Source organism: Mustelus asterias, chromosome 12, assembly GCF_964213995.1.
Source record: "Mustelus asterias chromosome 12, sMusAst1.hap1.1, whole genome shotgun sequence".
Taxonomy (NCBI): Eukaryota; Metazoa; Chordata; class Chondrichthyes; order Carcharhiniformes; family Triakidae; genus Mustelus; species Mustelus asterias.
In genome coordinates, this window is record NC_135812.1 from 43,561,333 (window position 1) to 43,581,942 (window position 20,610).

Here is a 20,610-nt window from a genome sequence, read left to right on the forward strand (position 1 = left end):
TTCAAATTCCACACAGTCACTCAAGGCCAGAATTGAACCTGGGTCCCTGGCACTGTGAGGCAGCAGGGCTAACCACCACTGTGCCACCACTGATCAGTATGGACACTATGTCCTCCAATGAGAGACAGACTAGTGAAGCTGAACCCGACAGAATGAAGAAAGTGCGTAACTAAAATAATTTGTACCGCAACAACTTCAGAACATAATTTGGTCCGACCATTTTGCTAGTAGTAAAACTTTTATTACATGTAAGTCATCTTGGTTATTAGGCCTCCCTGAGCACAACAGAAGCCAGTAGAAAAGCAATGAATTTACTAATTGCAGATAATATCTCCTTGTCTGGGGTATGAAACAGGCTGCAAACAAAGGTACACTTTGTGACAGGATTTCACAGCCTTGTGCTACTAAGATCAGATAGTAGTGCCCGTGCTTTAGTTTCACTGCCTCACCCTCTTAAAATGAGAAAAATGGTGCACGTCATAATGTTCCACTGCCTAATCCCATAATTGCGCACATGCTATAAAGGTTCCACTATCCACTCCATTGTGGATTCAATTCTATTCTATTTTTAATGCTTATGGCTAAAAGACAATAAACCAATGAGAAGGATATACACAGAAATTACAGAGTCTACAGTTTCTAATATCACTGTTGTGGCAAATTGCAATATGACAGGCAATACACAAGAAACTATGTAAGTTACGTAGATTCAATTTGTTGAAGTCTTTGCTGGTTGGCACAGTGTAAACATGGATTGGAAGTGCTCCAAAGTGCCTGGAAAAGAGGGCGAGATCAAGGAAAAACGGAAGGGGTAACAGGCGAGTCCAGCTCAGCTTGATCTGGCTTCAGAGTATCACCAATGCTATGACGATAGACATCAGAGCTTTGTAAGATGCAGCCTGTGCACCTTTGCATTACCATTCACAGCTGTGGAAAGTGATACTGCATTAAAAATCAGGAAGGAGGAAACACAGCTAGCTCTAAAGAAAGTGCAAGAGGTCAGAGACATTCCACAGGCAGCAGTGGATTGAAAGGCCCTCCCCAAACAGGTCCGGTTATTGCCGAAGACAGTCCTCTGTGACGCCCTGAGCAGCCAGCTCAGCAATGACATTGTCCAGGTAGTTGGGGTCAGGGAATCCATGTCCCGAGACGTTGGACCCCATCTCTGTTTTATGGTGAATTTCATTCCAAACCACGGTGTCCGTTTCTCCAGTTGTGTTTGACGTGCCCACAGTAAAAATCAGCCGTCTGTGCCATGCTACTTTGAGAAGTTCCAGAACCTGAAACACATGATTCAACACGGTTTTCATTCATTTCCAGGGGCTGTACCATGCACAGCTTTACAGCGAGAGCACTGATAAAATGGAACTTCATTGGTGTCCTGGGATTTATAAAAAACTATTTTGTGGGATGTGGGCATCACTGGCACGGTCAACATTTGTTGCCCATCCCCAATTTCTCTTGAGCTGAGTGACTTGTTAAGCCATTTCAGACTTGATAATTTCACTATATCATTGTCCCCCAAGTAACTTCCACTCTGCGCTAACAGATCTCAACTGCGAGAACCCAATAGCTACACAATGCATCAGAATGCAGCATCCAGCAAGATGCAGAACCGCATTCATGGAGCAAATTATTGATTATTTTTCTTTGATCAACACATTCTGTGATGTCTTAATAAGGTTACATTCTTGTAATCAATTCAATTCTCACACATCTACAATGTGGAATATCTACCCAATATCAGAGTCAGAGTAGGTGGCAATCACAACTATTAAATAATTGATGAGTTATTTTAATTGTAAAAACAGTTTAATCTACTCTGTTACACTCTACCGTACCTGTTTGCCCTTTTCACTATAAGGCAAGTAGCAATGCCTGGGGAAACCACGGGCAGTATATGGTTTGCCTGGGTTTGGGTGCTCTGGACCCTGTGAGCAAAGAGAAGTTGGTTAATTTCAGTAAGTAAAAACATGAGCAAAGCGATGCTTGCAGCTGCAGTTCCCAGTGGGACATTCCATCATCCTTAATAACACTTTCAGAAATGTTTTAATATAGGAATAAGGAGATAAACAAAAGATCAACTCTCCAAATGTCTTCGGACTACACAGTGTAGGATCCATACAGATCTGCCAGATCCCAAGCTCAAATCCCAGTCTATGTTGTGTTGGCTGGTTTCTGCTGGAGTGGTACCTCAGTGGTTTAAGCCAGGCTGGGGTGGGAAGAGGTAGTCTCAGCTCCTGGCCGGGATTTTCTGGTCCTGCCCACAATGAGAATTGGAACAGGTGGGCCCAGAAAGTTTAGAGAGCAGCCAAAAGTCCATTGACAAAGGCAAAATACTGCAAATGCTGGAGAGACCAAAGAGACTGGGTGACCACTTTGCAAAACACCTTCGGTCCATCCACAAGTAGGACCCAGACCTCCCTGTCGCATGCCATTTCAAACACACCACCCTGCTCTCCTGTCCACATGTCTGTCCTTGGCCTTTTACAATGTTCTAGTGAACCCCAACACAAACTGGAGGAACAGCATCTCACCTTCCGAATGGCACTTTACAAACTTTTTGGACTGATCATTGAGTTCAGCCATTTCAGAGCGTGAACTCTCCATCTTCACCCCATTTACTTTATTTCATTTCTTCTTCTGTCTCATTCATCCATTTTTATCACCCTTCATTCTCACTTCTATTTTTCCCACTTCTCCATTCTCGCTCTCCATCTTGTCTCCAAACCACACCTCCCTCACCCCTCCTTCAGGGCAACTACCACATTCTTCAGATAGTGCCTTAACAATCTGTACCTCTGTTCTGCCATTCACACATTCTGATCACTTAATGGACACTTTTAGCACCTTTCTCCGCCTTTTTCATCATCATTTACATTTCCTCTGTTCAATTATAGCACCCTCCGCCCCCCCCCACCGCCTGTATAAATTTTGTCTGATTTGCTTTGCTCTTAGCTCTGATGAAGGATCATCCAGACTCGAAATGTTTGCTCTATTCTCTCTCCACAGATGCTGCCAGACTTGCTAAGATTTTCCAGCATTTTCTGTTTTTGTTGCAAAAATCCATTGATTTTGGACAGGAATTTCCAGTCCAAATCCCACCCCATTATTATCCAGCTGCCTGGCTGGAAAGAGACTGTGATTTCCAGGTGAGGACATGTCAGGGCTCACTTGGGATAGCCTCTGTGCTTCAGCTTATTTAATTATGTGGTCTACTCGCATATGACTACTGGACTAGACAGGTCTGAAAATTTAAGATTTCAATAGTTTTATTTAAAACATTAGGCAGCACCATGGTGGCACAGTGGTTCACACTGCTGCCTCACAATGTCAGGGAGCCCGGTTCAATTCTGGCCTTGGGTGACTGGGGTTTGTACGTTCTCCCCATCTCTGCATGGGTTCCCTCCGGATGCTCCAGTTTTCTCCCACATTCCAAAGCTGTGCAGGTTAGGTTGATTGGCCATGATAAATCGCCCCTTACTGTCAGGGGATCAGCAGGGTAAATACATGGAGTTACAGGGATAGGGCCTGGGTGGAATTGTCTGTGCAGGCTTGATGGACGAGGCAGGAGAGAGGGAGAGCCCTTCAAAATGAACATGGTTCAGAGATATAAAAAAGACTTGACACAGATGGTAGTTTACACAAAGCTGATTCATTTGATCTCATCAAATGGCCTCCTTTTGCAGTACGATTAGTGATCAAGAGAAAAAAAAACACCCAGTGCTAAACATGTTGCATTGTCCACTGTCCCCATGGAACAGCATCTCTTGTCTTCCCAATATCAACATCCCATTCATAATGGGAGTCCAAGCGACACAGCCACTTAAAACACTAAACACATTGCCATGGCCCACTTACACATGCCCAGAACTTTTATCAATGATTCTATCAAAATCCCAACAAATTAGGAAATGGGAGTCATTTCTAACAATGACACCTGCCTTTAGGTTAATGGTTCACCCCTCCCACCGCACCACATGCTGCTCAACAGATTTAGGTGGAAAGGAGGGCATCAGATTTGGAAAACCTATTTCCATTGCAATCAAATGTTCTGATGTAAACTTTATTGAATTGGGCCAACGTATTCATAAATAAAAAAAATGAACCAGCATTCTAGTTTAGACACTGGGATTGAAATCTGACTATAGTGAATTTGTGGTAATTAATGAACTCAAATTGAGCCTCAAGCTCCCTTCACTGGGATCTCTTGTTAGTTGTCAACACAAACTGAGGTTGAACTTTCATTACCCAAGCTGCAGACACAATAGCTCAGGCTCTACAGTCATAGTCAACTGATTGGTGCAATGCAAGAATGGATGGACAAGAAACATTAATTATCCATTGATGAGCACTGAGGGATTAATTTAAATAGTAAACAGATTATATCTGTCTACAGCACTGAAATTATTACAACAAGACATGCAAAACATAGATGACTGTAAAAGAATATTGGCTTCCCACAACTTATTTGTTAGCTAATCTGAATCTTCAAGAAGTATAGTTTCTACTGTCACAAATAACTCGAGTGGTTACCTGAATACCATGAGGGATATTATACACAATTTGTATAGACCCAGAGTCGGGATATCCAGGCAGTGACTGTGGTAATAAATAAATATCCATCTTTCCTTTCGGCTGTGTTCCAGTCTTTTCACCATAGATTATTTTACACGAAGGACACTGCAAACTACCATCCTGAAAAATAAATTCAATTGTTTATCGCACCTCTCTCATCTGGAAACAATTAATTTATACTGGAATAACACATTTCCCTGCCTAATGAACCAGCCCATGACTGTCCATTATTATCTGCAAACATGGTTCATAAGGCACTCCTATGCAGCTCTGAGTGAAGCAGACAAGGAAGGCTTCTGAGTTTATCTGGCTGAGCTGAGCTGTCTTGGCTGAGGTGGATGGATTACACTTGATTTTTACAGTAGTTCCTTATCACAAGTCACCAATGCGTGGCCACTAAGAACAATGAATGAACGTGGAGGGAAAAAGGCATGAACAAATAATTGGCATCTTAGCAAGAAATAATCAATCAAAAAATCCCCACAAACTGCTCTAGAGCCAAAGTTTACCATTTACAATATCAAAGAATGTTCAAAGAATATTCTCCCCCTTTAGCGAAGATTGCAATGTCACTTTTTAAAAAACCTTGCTTCACTATTGCGGCTGAAGTACATATAAAATGAGAGAGTTTTTGATACCTTGTTTCCATTTTCATACATGGCCACCATGCACAACAAATGGAAGACATGGCCACATCTTGTGAACTTCCCCACTGCACCCGGCGGAATGTTTCTCGTCCTGGACATTCCATCATACCCAGACAAGGCACTCAGCTTCTCCATGCAAATCATACAGTCCTAAAACACACAAAATAAGAACAATATTTAGCTTCACATTCAGTAGATTTGAGCAGAATATCATGCTGACATCCAGTTCGGAGCGCACCGAGGGGTGCAGTGGGAGAATGAGCAGGTACCAGACCAAAAGTGCACCTACTTTGAAGTGTGTTCTCTAATGCTCAGGAATGTGTGATCACTGCAGTTAAATAGAAAGATGGATTCAATCTCTACGAGTAAATTGATGACAGCAATTTAGCTGAAGCATTCAGCCCTGGGTCTCAGATTGATCCAGATTTTCATTTTCCTTGTAAATTGCAGACATCTATAATGTGCCATCTTGGCTTAGTTGGCAGCAGTCAATTCTCAGCACATGGGTGTGCGTTCAAATCCTACTCCAGGTTTGAACACACAACTTAGATTGATGGTTCAGTGTACTTGTTATTGTTGTATCTTGTTTTCCCGTGCCTTGGCCAACTTTCCTCTCAGCCAAACCAAATATCCATATTTGCTTGCAGAACAGTGGCTGCACTTCAGAATGAATCCTCTAATTCAAAACTGCTTGGGGAAATCTTAGGATGTGATATTAATTCAAGTTTTCTATTTTTCATTTAACTAAAGAAGATAAGAGGACAGCTATGTTTATCTGCTCTATTGACTCAAGTGTTAATCATAATGGGAAGGTCATTAAAACACTAAGTGAATAAAGCAGCACCCCCACAAGCAGCTACCCACATCTTCCTAAGCATTCATTCCTTTTTTTCATCCCATTCCAATTTGCTGTTGCGCCATGGATAGGCCGATAGAGAATTCAGTCAATCTCAACAAATGGAAAATGTTAACAAAGTTTCCAGAATTGGTTTAATACAAGAGAATAATAAGCATAATTTATTACTAGGCTATGATGAGTACATGCCTTCTAAATTCCCATATATTTCCGGTTCCTTGTGCAAACATATTACATAGTTACTTCATTTCATAATCCACAAGTAATACCATGGACATCTTAGGCAAGGCTTCAGCAGCTCGCTGTATCACAACTCCAGCAAACGTATTGCTTTTTCTCAATCCAGGACCTTTCCCTGTGTCCAGGCACCCTTCTGTCTACCTAGGATAATGGACATGTAGCAAACCTGTTAGGGATGGGGTAATATGGAATAGTGTATTTTTGCTGAGGGCCCTGAAGGGCAGCTTCCGCCACTAGTTGTGTATTTTGAGCTGGTTATCAGTTGTTGTTCTGGGTTGCTTTTCGTGTTGGTGCCTGTTGCCAAGCCACAGGAGCCACTGATAGTCACGGTGGTGCACAATGGCCCACAGGTGATGCCATAGTTTTTCTGTCATCAGCTGACATCTCAAGGTGTGAAAATTGATGCTTGGGGCCTTCACGTCCCGCTTGTAAACATCTTTGAAGTGGAGCTTTGGACATCCTATTGGCCTTCTGACTCCAGTTGCCTCACCATACAGGAAACCTTTGGGTATGCAACCATCCTCCATCCTGCAAATATGCCCAAAGTCACCTCTTCCTGATGAATGGGTGATCTGTCTTTGAGAGGTCTGCCATATTCATGATTCCTGACCCGATATGATCCCACTTAACCAGACAGAACAGTAAAATTCTACAAAATCTCAAGGCATATATCTGCAAGTATACCACACGATACCATGACCTGTAGATTTTGTATAACACAGTAATAAAACATGTTTATTAGAATAAATGAGCTCACTAGTGGAGAACAATTTGAGATTTAGAAGTGCACTGACATTCCAATTGTGGGGTCACATAACTGTTAGAAGTCTAACAGCACCAGGTTAAAATCCAACAAGTTTATTTGGTAGCAAATGCCACTAGCTTTCGGAGCGTGCTGCTCCTTCGTCAGGTGGAGTGGGAGATGTGCTCACAAACAGGGCATACAGAGACACAAACTCAAGTTACAGAATAATGATTGGAATGCTAATCAAGCTAATCAATGCTAATACAGCTAATCAAGTCTTAAAGGTACAGACAATGTGAGTGGAGAGAACGTGAAGCACAGGTTAAAGAGATGTGTATCGTCTCCAGACAGGACAGCTAGTGAGATTTTGCAAGTCCAGGCAAGTCGTGGGGGTTACAGATAGTGTGACGTGAACCCAAGATCCCGGTTGAGGCTGTCCTCATGTGTGCGGAACTTGGCCATCAGTTTCTGCTCAGCGACTCTGCAGTGTCGTGTGTCGTCAAGGCCGTCTTGGAGAACGCTTACCCGAAGATCAGAGGCTGAATGCCCGTGACCGCTGAAGTGCTCCCCCACAGGAAGAGAACAGTCTTGCCTGGTGATTGTTGAGCGATGTTCATTCATCCATTGTCGTAGCATCTGCATGGTTTCCCCAATGTACCATACCTCGGGACATCCTTTCCTGCAGCGTATCAGGTAGACAACATTGGCCGAGTTGCAAGTGTATGTACCGTGTACCTGGTGGATGGTGTTCTCACGTGAGATGATGGCATCCGTGTCGATGATCCGGCACGTCTTGCAGAGGTTGCTGTGGCAGGGTTGTGTGGTGTCGTGGTCACTGTTCTTCTGAAGGTTGGGTAGTTTGCTGCGGACAATGGTCTGTTTGAGGTTGTGCCGTTGCTTGAAGGCAAGAAGTGGGGATGTGGGGATGGCCTTGGCAAGATGTTCGTCTTCATCGATGACATGTTGAAGGCTCCGGAGGAGATGACGTAGCTTCTCCGCTCTGGGGAAGTACTGGATGACGAAGGGTACTCTGTCCACCGTGTCCCGTGTTTGTCTTCTGAGGAGGTTAATGCGGTTTTTTGCTGTGGCGCGTCGGAACTGTCGATCGACGAGTCGAGCGCCATATCCTGTTCTTATGAGGGCATCTTGCAGCGTCTGGAGGTGTCTGTTGCGATCCTCCTCATCTGAGCAGATCCTGTGTATACGGAGGGCTTGTCCGTAGGGGATGGCTTCTTTAACGTGTTTAGGGTGGAAGCTGGAGAAGTGGAGCATCGTGAGGTTATCCGTGGGCTTGCGGTACAGTGAGGTGATGAGGTGACTGTCCTTAATGGCGATGCGTGTGTCCAAGAATGCAACCGATTCCGGAGAGTAGTCCATGGTGAGTCTGATGGTGGGATGGAACTTGTTGTTGTCATCATATAGTTGTTTCAGTGATTGTTCACCATGAGTCCAAAGGAAGAAAATGTCATTGATGTATCTAGTGTATAGCATCGGTTGAAGGTCCTGTGCGGATAACTGTTACACATGTTACACTGTGCACATAACTGTTGTCAGAGCTGAAGTAATAAATCCACATTTTGTTCTCAGTTCTGGAGAGTTGAAGATAACAGTTTTGCTTTGGTCTCATTTTAGGGGTCTCCTCCGTCTTCTTGCGTCACTTAGTAACCTGGTTGAATAAATGACTTGTTCCCAGAGCTCTGCCAACTGCCCAGCTATTATCCTCAAGTAATAATTCCCACCCAGTATATTCCTGGCAGAACGGAACACAGTGGAGTGAATAAAAGAACACTTTGTGCTTTTAAAAAAATAAAACAACTAGGCGGTTTTCAAAAACAAGTACAATCTCTTGACATTGGGGGTGGGGGCTGGTAACAGAATAATGATTCTAGTGCTTTTAGAAGAGACGTGTTGTGGAAATGCATCGGGTAAAGCCTAAAACTGTAAAAAGCAAACTTCTGCTTTGGAAGCACTCTGTTTAAATATCAATGCTTAATCATAAAAATCACAGCTCGACAATGACAAAACTTTGACTTCACCTCATCTGGAATCTGTTCTGTTCTCATCATGTACTTCTTTACCACCTCCTCTGGGTCCTTTACCATTTCTGGAATGAAAGGAGAGAGAGAAAGGCAAGTTACACAATTGTGATTTTTCAGGATTTTAAGAATTTTCATCAATACTGTTTATTTTGAAAAACCACAGAAGGCTGTAAAAAGACAGTCATCTGACTTCTCTTGTGGTATCAAACACTCCCTTGTCTCAAGATGGATCAAAAGGAACATTCCAGACTGATGTTGCCTTTTCCTGAAACTAATTCAACAGGTACAAAGACACTAGCTGTCTCGAATTCTCAAGGTGTGAAAGTCATCACACAAGGGTGTATAAATCAACCTGACCTACCACTTCATTTGGAAAAGGACTTTGAACTCGGTCACATAGTGAGACAGCCATGTTTGGTGCCTGCTTTTAATATAGCAAGAAGCCTTTCTGTAGGCAGCATTTGAACCAGCTGCATATCAACTAAACAGCCAAGGTAATAAACAACCATACCGTGAAGGTGGGAGAAGGCCTCTCTCCAACCTTTTCCAACTTCAAGTTCATCGTGAACCAACTTCCTGGAAAGTCAGCTACAAGAGCCTTCGCAGCTTACTGAAAATCCTCTGCTGTACAAGACCTTCCCTTCAACTAAAGCATCAACTCATCCAAGAAACTACAGGTCTGTCATGAAAGAGAGGCTGAGACAATCATTCATTGTAATTATGCTGTTCTTCCCTTGTGTGTAGCTAATGTGTGTGTGAGTAATAGTATAGGCAAGTCGAGTGAGAGAGATGTAGGGTTTTAAGCTCCTGGGGCAAGTGTGTCTTGCTTTCCTCATTTTAAAATTCACAAAATGCTTGTGGCTAGAATTATTTACACTGGCCCAATCACTTTGCGGGTAAGAAAATACATATCTATCACATACAAAATACACTGATCTCAAGCAGTAAGAAAACACACATTCTGCCCATGACACAATGATTTGACTGCCAAATACCCACACTGGTGGTAGCTCAACATCTATTCCAACCAAATTTCCTAAATTCTATCTGTAATTTAATCTGAATGTTACAAGCAATGAGATGGAAAACATGAGTAAATTCAAAATCAAAGGTCAAATGATAGAAAACAAAACACTGCCAACAGCTCCTAGAATGGTTAAAAAGGGAATCTCAGTATCACTGCCCATTTTTACAAAACTGGATGAAAGACAAGGTGATGTCAATTCCCGACACTGTCATCATGTCTTTTTCTAGGGTCAAAAATTATTTTCTCAAAACAGAAGGCAAATAATGTCACCAACTGAGGGCTATTATACAATTGTGATATCAACATTTATCACTGAAGTGAGGATCATTTGGCAAAACGTCTGATCATCTTAAATTAATTCAGCATTTCGTAGTCAAGTTCACAAGCGCTATAGTTAAGCAAGCCCACAAATGCCTCCGGAAATTTGGCCTGTCTGCTACAACTTTCACCAACTTTTACAGATGCACTATAGAAAGCATTCTTTCTGGTTGTATGACAGCTTAGCATGGCTCCTGCTCTGTCCAAGACCGCAAGAAAGTACAAAGGATCATGAACAAAGCCAAGTCCACCACTCAAACCAGCCTCCCACCCACTGATACTGTCTACACTTCCCGCTGCCTCGGAAAAGCAGCCAGCATAATCAAGGACCTCACGCATCCCGGAGATACTCTCTTCCACCTTCTGCCATCAGAAAAAAGATACAAAAGTCTGAGGACACATACCAATCGACTCAAGAACAGCTTCTTCCCTGTTGCCAGACTTTTGAATGGACCTACCTCACGTTACGTTGATCTTTCTCTACACCCTAGCTATGACTAACACTACATTCTGCACTCTCTCCTTTCCTTCTCTATGAACAGTATGCTTTGTCTGTATAGCACAGAAGAAATAATACTTCTCACTGTATACTAATACGTGACAATAATAAATCAAATATTACTCAACAAAGCCTCCCATTATTATATATGCAAGGTTTGATGAAATGTCCAAGCAGCAACCACTCTCCAAACTCATTTATTCTCCCGATGGTCTCATTTCCACTCCGATTTCATCCTTTCATTCCTTACAAACACTTTCCTTCAGTTGAGGGGATAAAATAGTCTGTGCTATGGATAATGCAGTAACAGTCTATATAGCAATTTACTGAAGAGGATTACAGAGCAGCACTAGTCCTGTCACAGTTATGCCTCAGACAGTGTTTTATTGCCAAGTTCTTTAAACAGTCTACTCATAGTGTGAAGTTACTTGATTTGAATTATCTGTGAATTCAAAATGAAATTGTGCTAAAATGCCTATTGTGCTCTTCATACTGCTGGATAATTTAAATCTTCATCAAAGCAAAATATAACTTCCTGTAGTTAAAAACTAATTGGCAGTTAAGTGACTCTGTGTCTCCACTAATTCTAAGAAAAAGTAAAAGTTAATATGGTGTCTTCAGCCAAGGTTCCATTTTGGGACCTTCTCGTCCAGTAGTAAAAAGCCAAACAAGAGAAGAAATACTGCTGGATCAAGTAATGAGAACTGTGTCAGAATGATGAAGCAGTAAGTGCAGGGGAACAGCCAGGAATTATTGATAACAATATGAGATTTTAGGTAAAGATTGGGCAGGACAGAAACAAAACAAAAGTAATACCCAAACCAAAGTAATAAATTGCCAAATAATTGATTTTTAGGGCATGAGAATGGAACTATTAAAAGTAAATTGGGAAAAGGTACTTGCTTAGATATGGAACAATAGTGGCAAGAGTCTTCAGGAGAAGTATATTCCACTAAACAAACAATAAACTAACCAGTAATTACACACTATGGATGAATAAAGAAATAAATGAAAAACTGAAACTAAGGAAAAAGATTTACACTAAGTATATAGACAAAGAAAAGGGTGACAAAGGGGAATACAAAATGGTCAGGAAAGAAGTTTAAAAAATAACAAAGAGGAACTACAAAATCAAAATATCAAGGAATATAAAAAAGCAATACAATTCTATGGACAAATAAATAATCAAGGAAAAAATCAGATTGGAGTAAACTCACAGGTAATGGTGGCGGAACGGTAAACATCAAATTACTTTGCGTTGGTATTTACTGGCAAAGTTAACATGATGTTAGAAAACAAATATATTAATGAAAGGATATTTAAAGGTAGGAGATCATTGATGAACTGATCATACTTGGAGGGGATAAAAATCCCTAGTCCAAATGGATTGCATCTGTGTATACTATTGAATGCATAAAAATTGATTAGGAAGGATTAGTGCCAGAGGACTTTTAATCCTCTAATGTGATAACTAATGTGATTCCTATATATCAAAAGGAAGACCGAACAATTCCAAGGAACCATAGGCCAATTCATGTCAGTGCAGGAAAGAGAATAGATACTCAGATGTTATAGAAAAATGCCTAAAAACTGAAAATACAATAAACAGTCAGCATGGATTCCAAAAGTGAAGGACATGCTTAGCCGATCTTATTGAAATACTTGAAGAGGAAAGGTAGAAATTGCAGATGTTTAATTTGATTTCCTTTTTAACACGCATCACTACTTTGTGATTTGCATACTCGTACTCCCAGATCCACATGCTTCTCAACCCATTTTAGACATTTATTTTACAAGGAGCTTCCTAACTTTTCATTGCAAAAATGTGCTATCACAATTAGCTATATTGTAGTTTGTGTCAATTACATGTCATTCTGCAAATTTAATAATATCTTGTATCACTTCGGAGTTAACTAAACCTATTTATTTGATGTAATCTGGAAATTTTGAAATTATAGCACCATTCCCAACTTCCCACCTGAGTGGCTAGCCCTTACCTTCTGATTTCTGGCCAGTTCGTTATCCATTCTGCTCTTGTCTCTTAAATCCACAAATTATGACCTTAGTCATGAGTCTACTGTGCTACATTAGCAATGTCTTAATCTATTGCAAAACACACACCAATTGTGTTTGGTGGCAGCAATCATTAATATTTAAATAGAATACTTTTTATTCATCCGTGGGATGGTGGCATCACTGGCAAGACCAGCATATATTGCCCATCCCCAACTACCCTAGAGACGGTGATGGTGACAACTGAGTGGCTTGCCAGGCCATTTCAGAGGACAGTTAAAAGTCAACCACATTGCTGTGGATCTGGAGTCACATGTAGGCTAGAACAGGTAAGGGCTGCAGATTTCCTTCCCTAAAGGCATTAATGAACCAGATAGGCTTTTACAATAATCAATGATAGTTTCATGATCATCATTAGTAAGGCTTGCTTTTAATTCCAGAACTGGAAAGTTCTTCAGAATCTTACAATGCTGTATCATTTTCATCACCATTCAGAAATACCAAAACATTCATGTTTACTTTTCACTGTACAACTGAAATGTCAACTAGGAATCTATTTCTTGGTTGAATAGGTTATAAGCATTATAAGCATTGGGCGGCACGGTAGCACAGTGGTTAGCACTGCTGCTTCACAGCTCCAGGGTCCCGGGTTCGATTCCCGGCTCGGGTCACTGTCTGTGTGGAGTTTGCACATTCTCCTCGTGTCTGCGTGGGTTTCCTCCGGGTGCTCCGGTTTCCTCCCACAGTCCAAAGATGTGCGGGTTAGGTTAATTGGCCAGGTTAAAAAAATTGCCCCTTAGAGTCCTGGGATGCGTAGGTTAGAGGGATTAGTGGGTAAAATATGTGGGGGTAGGGACTGGGTGGGATTGTGGTCGGTGCAGACTCGATGGGCCGAATGGCCTCCTTCTGCACTGTAGGGTTTCTATGATTTCTATAGGTCAATGCGGAGACTGTGACATAAGTGAATGTAATTTTTATGCCAGATACTCCAAAGGAATCATAGAATCCTACAGTGCAGAAGGAGGCCATTCGGCCCATAGAGTCTACCACAATCCCACCCAGGCCCTACCCTCATAACCCCATGCATTTACCCTAGCTAGTCCCTCTGACACTAAGGGGCAATTTAGCATGGCCAATCCACCTAACCTGCACATCTTGGGTTATATATTTAATTACTAAACTCGAAAAGCCATAAATCTGAGAAGTTACAGGAACGATAGTGAATGGAAGCCTAAGGATGACCACATGGGACTCGATATAAAATTGAGTCATATTAGCATAATTTAATATTAACAAGCAAACAAGTATCAAGTGTCTTATTCAAATTTAAGATGGAGACCTGAGAGCGTATTACAAGACTAAGCCAAATGATGAATTCAGAGACATTAAAACTGCAAGAACAAAATCCAAGCTGTGTAAGAATGCCACCAAAAAGCTACAATGGAGCTACAGGATTGACCTGGCTCTCAACAATCTTACGCCCAACAACCTCCGTGGCAAATAAAATGAGATGCAAACCACTAACTATTGCCACTCTCAGTACTCTAATCTGATCAAAACTACATACTTTAAATTTGAATTAGGACAGGGAAAATAACTAATTCAGTGAATTGTTTAAACTGCTCACAATTTATATAGGCCACGTTAAATATCGAACCACAAATCGGAGTTTCAGTCCCTGGAAAAGGCCATTCTTCATGGAAGCCCAGAGAGGATGTTTACCATAGATAATAACAGCACAATCTAATCCTGTTCCCACTAAACATCCACACAAATACACTGCCCAAAGGCCCCAAGAGTCTTATATTTCCCTCCCTAGCACAGAGGAATTGAGGTTCAACTCCTCTTGCTGCCTGGCTAATATTAGATAAATTGCCACAGATTGTGTTTCGATTGAGAGTCTAATGTTTGGTAAGAAATATAGGATGTGGCATTTACCCAGGTCTTTGGAGAGCATATTTTACACTTTTATTTAGTAAAATACCCATCAATGGAATGGATCAGAATATAACAGAGGTAATCATTTATTTCAAAACTATCACGTTCAGCTACCCTCCTGACATGCACTATATCCCAGGCCAGTCAGCTCCCAGGGTGATGCTACTAAAACCACTAGAAGGGACACTTGTGAAGCTGCTGTAATTCTCTTTGAATTTACTCTCCTCCTCCTGGGGGGGTAAAGACTCACCCTTTCACCACACTCCACCAATACTACACCTATAATGAACCTGTTAGGGACAACTACTCATTATGTCAGATCAGGCTATTAAATAACCATTTACTGCAGCAATAATTATTGTGCAATCGGTGTATTGCGCTGAAGGAAAAACATCACACTTTTCATCCCTTCCACATCTGAAGATTGGCCAATGGCAATCAAAATATAGTTTTCAGAACAGAGACCTGTGTTTACTTGTTTGCATGGTGCATTAATTAACTATAATGACAAAATCTGATATATGTAAACATTTAAGATTGCATATGGAACCTGGAATTATGATGTCCAGTTCTGGGCATCACACTTCAGGAAAACATTAGAGGGGGTGCAGAAAAATTGCATAGGAATTATCCCTGGAATGATACATGGATAGATTGGAGAAACTAGGTCTGTCCTTCTCGGAGAGATTACTAAGAGGTGATTTGTTAGAAGTGAGAAAAAACTTTTTCACACTGCCTGAAAGTATGATGATGGCAGGTTTAATCGAGATATTCAAGATGATTACTTGAATAGAAACAATGTGCAGTTGATAGGGAAAAGGCAGGGGAATGGCACTAAGTTATGGCTTGCTTGGAGAGCCAGGACAGGCACGATGGGCCAAATGACCTCTTCCTTTGCTGAAACAATTCTGCGATTTTGTGAAGTGGCCAAAATTATGAGGAGTTTGGACAGAATAGATAAGAACTGTCCCCATTGATGGAAAGATCGAGGACCAGAGGACATCAACTTATTGTGATTTGCAAAAGAAGCAATGGCAACATGAGGAAAGACTTTTTCTAAAAAAACATAGCAAATGCACAGGATCTGGAATGCACTGCCTGAGAGCGCAGTGGAGATGGGTTCAATCGTGGGCTTCAAAAAATTCATTGCAAGCCTATGGGGAAGTGGGACAAGTAAGTTGCTCTTGCAGAGAGTCTCACGGGCATGATAGGCTGAATGGCCTCGTTGTAACCGTAATCATGTTATGATTCAATAAGAATATCAGGGGAGAACGGAACATGAGGCACTTGGATAAGAAAATGGACAGATAGCATTGTATAACTCCACAACATGTATTATGATGTACTTACTTTAATATATAAAAATCCCAGCAATTGCAAAGTTGATATCCATTGACTCAAAAAGGTGGGAACATGCATCTTGCTGTGAGCAATATGTATGAGAAGTTGGACTTTGCCTTCAATTTGAGAATAAGGCCCATTATTAAATGTCACCTTATAGGATAAAATCTGGCCTGTTCGGTAAGTGAATGATAAACATCACGTTTTAGAGGTACAATGAAACGGATGCAAGCGTTTTGGATCTTTAAACTTAACATTAAATCAACGTGCAAAAACCCAGATCACTTACCTGTAGAAAAGAATGCCGGGACCAAGTTGAAGTTTTGGTACCTTAGCTGGAGCTCGGGAGAGCTTGGAAATGGAAAATGCCCGTAATACATTTGAAAGGGAGAGTACAGGTTAATGTTTCAGGCACACTCCATCAGGTTCAAAGCCAAAGCATCAAACCTATTTTTCACTTTCAGATCCTAATCAACCTGCTGTCCATTTTCATCATTTGTGGTTTTATGTTTTTAAATTGCACTGTGGGTACAGAACCACACTCGACATCTGCAATCCATCCTCCGTCTCAAAACCACATCAGCCAATAACGTTATTAAAATGCAGCATTGTTTGAAGGATTAGATTGGAGTGAAATATAGGAATAAAAATAAAACAAATTGCAACCAAATTTGAAACTTCTACCCCACTGAGCAAAAGAAAACAGATTAACACTGCAAGTAGATAGGAAATGTCTTTACTTAACTACCTTTTTTGGACACTTTCCTCGATCTCCTAAATGATTTATCTCGGACAGTGCAGAGTTTTTTATCGCTTTTTCTTGAGTCGGGATTGTGTACGGGTTTAGTTGCGCGGGTGAAGCACACAGGCAGTCCAGCAGCACACATCAGAATTGCGGTCATGCCTACAGGTTCAGTGGTCATCAGCATGCACAGGGGTAATGGTAAAAAAAAACAAAATAAAGCACACAAAAATAAATTAAAAAGGGAACCAGGGAAAATAAAAGGAAGGAAGTCAACAGGACAAAATAAAATCCAAATCACCAAGTGACAAAATGAATTCATTAGGCAAAAAAAGTGCAATTAGTTTCAGACATTGTAGGCCTCACCAGTGATTTGAAAGAGTGAACAAAACCCCACAGAATAAGCAATAAGGGCAGCAGGCCTGAGTAAATACCATGGCAACAGCAGCATTTTTGCAAACAGTCGGATCAGGGAACATCTTTGTTCAGATACGTGTTTTACTGTAGCACTGAAAGAGCTCTAAAATTAAATAACTACACAGAACTTGCAATAGAGAATGAAAACATCAATGCCTAGCAGGTCTGAAACTGGTGCTCAGATTATTGACATCAGCCTTTGGTTAGCAATCTCTTTAAGTAGGAAAGAGTGAACTGCATTCTCTTTTTGTAGAATAAATTCTCTTCATCTTTTGTATTAGGTGCAGGTGCTCTCTGCAGGACTGCTCCATTCCCCCCTCAGATGCACAATTGGAAATTATATTATATGTCACAATTGTGGAATCAAAGGAGTGCTCTGTACAACTTGCTCCCCAAAGCTCTTGCAGATTTTTCTCAACTTGATGCAAATTTCTCCATGGAGAAGGTTGAGATTTCTCTAAATGCTAATGTGTGTCAAAGAAGATTTTCTCACTCTTCTGCATTCTTGGCTTGCAACTTGCCCCGCAGGAAGCAATCCACGATTGTTGACCAGGATAAAGGGGCAAATAAGAATGATCAAACTGCTGCTTTGTCTACTGTTGCTGTGAAGCCATGCAAAAGTGATCCAAAATGTCATCCATTGACTTCAGGATGGTTAACGAAGTCAGTGTTCATTGAAGCACAGATAAGACAGACAGAGTTTGTACAGTCTCAAAAGCAATCCTAAATCCAAAACAGAACTTTTGGGAAGTTCAGGAGGTGAAATTTAGTAGTAACAGTTTATATTTGAGTTTGCAAAACACCCTGTTCAAAAATAAGTACAAGCGTCTTTGAAAGTCACTTATCAAAATTTGAAAGGATGTCATGGGTGTTTAAGGGACTAACTAGTATATTAGATTAAATGGAGGGTATCAATGAGCAAAAAAATACAAATGCATATTTGATTAAATGCTATTTAATAAAAAATGAATCTATAAAGATGCACCAATGAATCACGATACGTCTAAATGTATAATTTTCAATGTTAAGGCAGTGTGGAAGATCACTTAACAAGGAAATAAGATCAGGATAAGTAGACAGTATCAATGTAGTAAGATTTTATAGGGACATTTATTGTGCATTACAGATCAAACTATATAGTATACTGTGTATAGTTGGACGCCATGCTTCAAAAGGGACATGGAAGATGGTGCAGTGAAAGAGCAACAAGATTTATTCCAAATGTGCAGATAATGAATTATAAGGAAAGATCATAAAAGTTTGGAACTGTGTATAGTGACTAGATTTTCAGTGTAACTTGGAGCTGCATTGAGTCCTTGAAGTAGACTAATGATACTTCCCAATTGCAATAGCCAGCACTGGGGACAGGAGCTCAGACAGAACCATTCAAACTGCTTTTGAGAGCCACTGTCAATGTAACCAGACCACACCGATACTGTACTTATGTTAAATAAACATCCAATTTCACTTTCAGATACCATTTCCCTTGACAGCAGGCAGCATATTACCAATCAAACTAAAGTTTACCCAGTTTTGACTCATGATTTTTACAGCAAGTTTTAAAATGGTTGCATATACTTGACAAGCAAAATTGTTATTTTAAGGCTAAATGTTTACGAGCACTGTAAAAGCACATCTACTTCTCCAATCCGCCGAGATCTTCAGACAAGATCGCTTAGCACTGGTACCTTGTGGAACTAGCACATCAATCTAAAATACAATGATCCTGGCAGAACTCTAAAGTCTCTGCAGAAAACCATTTCTGAAGTGCAAATTTTAAATTGATAACTGTGTTCAAAGTTGGGCACCTCTGTCATTTGTGGAAAGAATTTGTGCAGTGTTTTCCTGCAGATGTCTCCTTCACTGTCATCTATAAGAATGGCTGCTTATTTATTTAAATATCAGACTACTATGCTAGGGAACAATAAAAGCATCTTTGAGGCTCTGAAATTTCATCCCATAATACCAACACTTGGCCATTTAACACATTTGTCAACTATTTAAAATCAGTGGATTGCTACCTCTAGCGAGAGGAGAGAATTACAGACAAATACATTATGTACTCTCAGTATTTCTCAGTGTAATTTTAGGGCATGGCTTTTTAAATGAATCAGTAGATTTACAGTAATCTAAAAAGTAAACAATACTGCTTAGCTGGCAAACTAAACAAGTGGTCCAATCATGAAAGACCAATGGTAGGCGGTGGCACAGTGGTATTATCACTGGACTAGTCATCCAGAGATCCAGGTTAATGATCTGGGAACCCGCATGCAAATCCCACTATGGCAGACAGTTGAATTCAATAAAATAAATTTGGAATGAAAAGTCTAACGATGAAATTATTGTCATAAAAACTCATCTGGATCACTACTGTCCTTTAGGGAGGAAAATCAGCCATCCTTACCTGGTCTGGTGTGACGTAACTCAGCACAAGTTGACTCTTAAATGCCCTCTGGCCTAACAAGCCACTCAGTTTAAGGGCAATTATTTTTGGTCTACAAACACTGGCCCAGCCAGCAATGCCCACATCCCATGAATGAATAAAAAGTGAGGATGAAGTCTCTTTAAACAACTTTGCAGATGGTGTAGAGAGATTGCAGAGAAAAAAAACTGTTGCAGAAAATAGAACATTTATCTTCTTAGTAATCAATAATATACAATCAAGCTTTCTGAAGGTAAGCTATAAGGGACAAACTATAATGCCCTCAGTATGCTTCAACAATGCATTTCACACTTACCTTATGAATAGCCCCATTGTTATTCATTTTCCACACTCTTTGGACCTTCTCTGAGCAAGATAATGGACAGTGTTGTTCTGTGGCCTTACTGCCACTGAAAGCTAGACTGAAATCACCTGGACTCTTACCATTAGCATGTCTGACTATGACAGGTGATGCCTTTTCTCTCTCTCCATTCTTGTACTTTCTTCCCCTTTTGACAACGCAGATTCACACAAGATATAACTCTTATGGTAATAGAAAATGGTGGTCCATTGAGTTACAGGGCACTGTACATTAGCATTCACATCCACTTAACTAAGTATTATCTTTCAGATTCCCTCTAAGGTTCACTGAACAAGTGAAAATGAAATACCAAATCAGATAGGGCAAATGAGCATTCACCACATTATCAACAGACTCCATGGTTGTACAATTTGCCTTGCATCCATGAGTGTGAGTTTATTTGAGAATCACCCTGTTCAGTCAAATG

General features: G+C 40.7%; 1 protein-coding gene across 2 annotated transcripts in view; it reads right to left on the reverse strand.

Annotated features, from left to right (window-relative positions):
• Window positions 1-204: 204 nt before the first annotated feature.
• Window positions 205-20,610, reverse strand: part of dtx2 (deltex 2, E3 ubiquitin ligase) — a 54,194-nt gene continuing 33,788 nt past the window's right edge. Inside the window, exons 4-9 of one of the 2 annotated variants that reach the window (XM_078225117.1) lie at window positions 16,990-17,145; window positions 9,103-9,170; window positions 5,217-5,375; window positions 4,537-4,698; window positions 1,842-1,931; window positions 205-1,280 (exon numbers count right to left, since the gene is read on the reverse strand). In XM_078225117.1, coding sequence (XP_078081243.1) covers window positions 1,056-1,280; window positions 1,842-1,931; window positions 4,537-4,698; window positions 5,217-5,375; window positions 9,103-9,170; window positions 16,990-17,145 — 860 coding nt within the window. In that variant the 3' untranslated portion in view covers window positions 205-1,055. The remainder of the gene's footprint in view (window positions 1,281-1,841; window positions 1,932-4,536; window positions 4,699-5,216; window positions 5,376-9,102; window positions 9,171-16,989; window positions 17,146-20,610) is intronic. The other variant, XM_078225118.1, reaches the window with a different exon arrangement.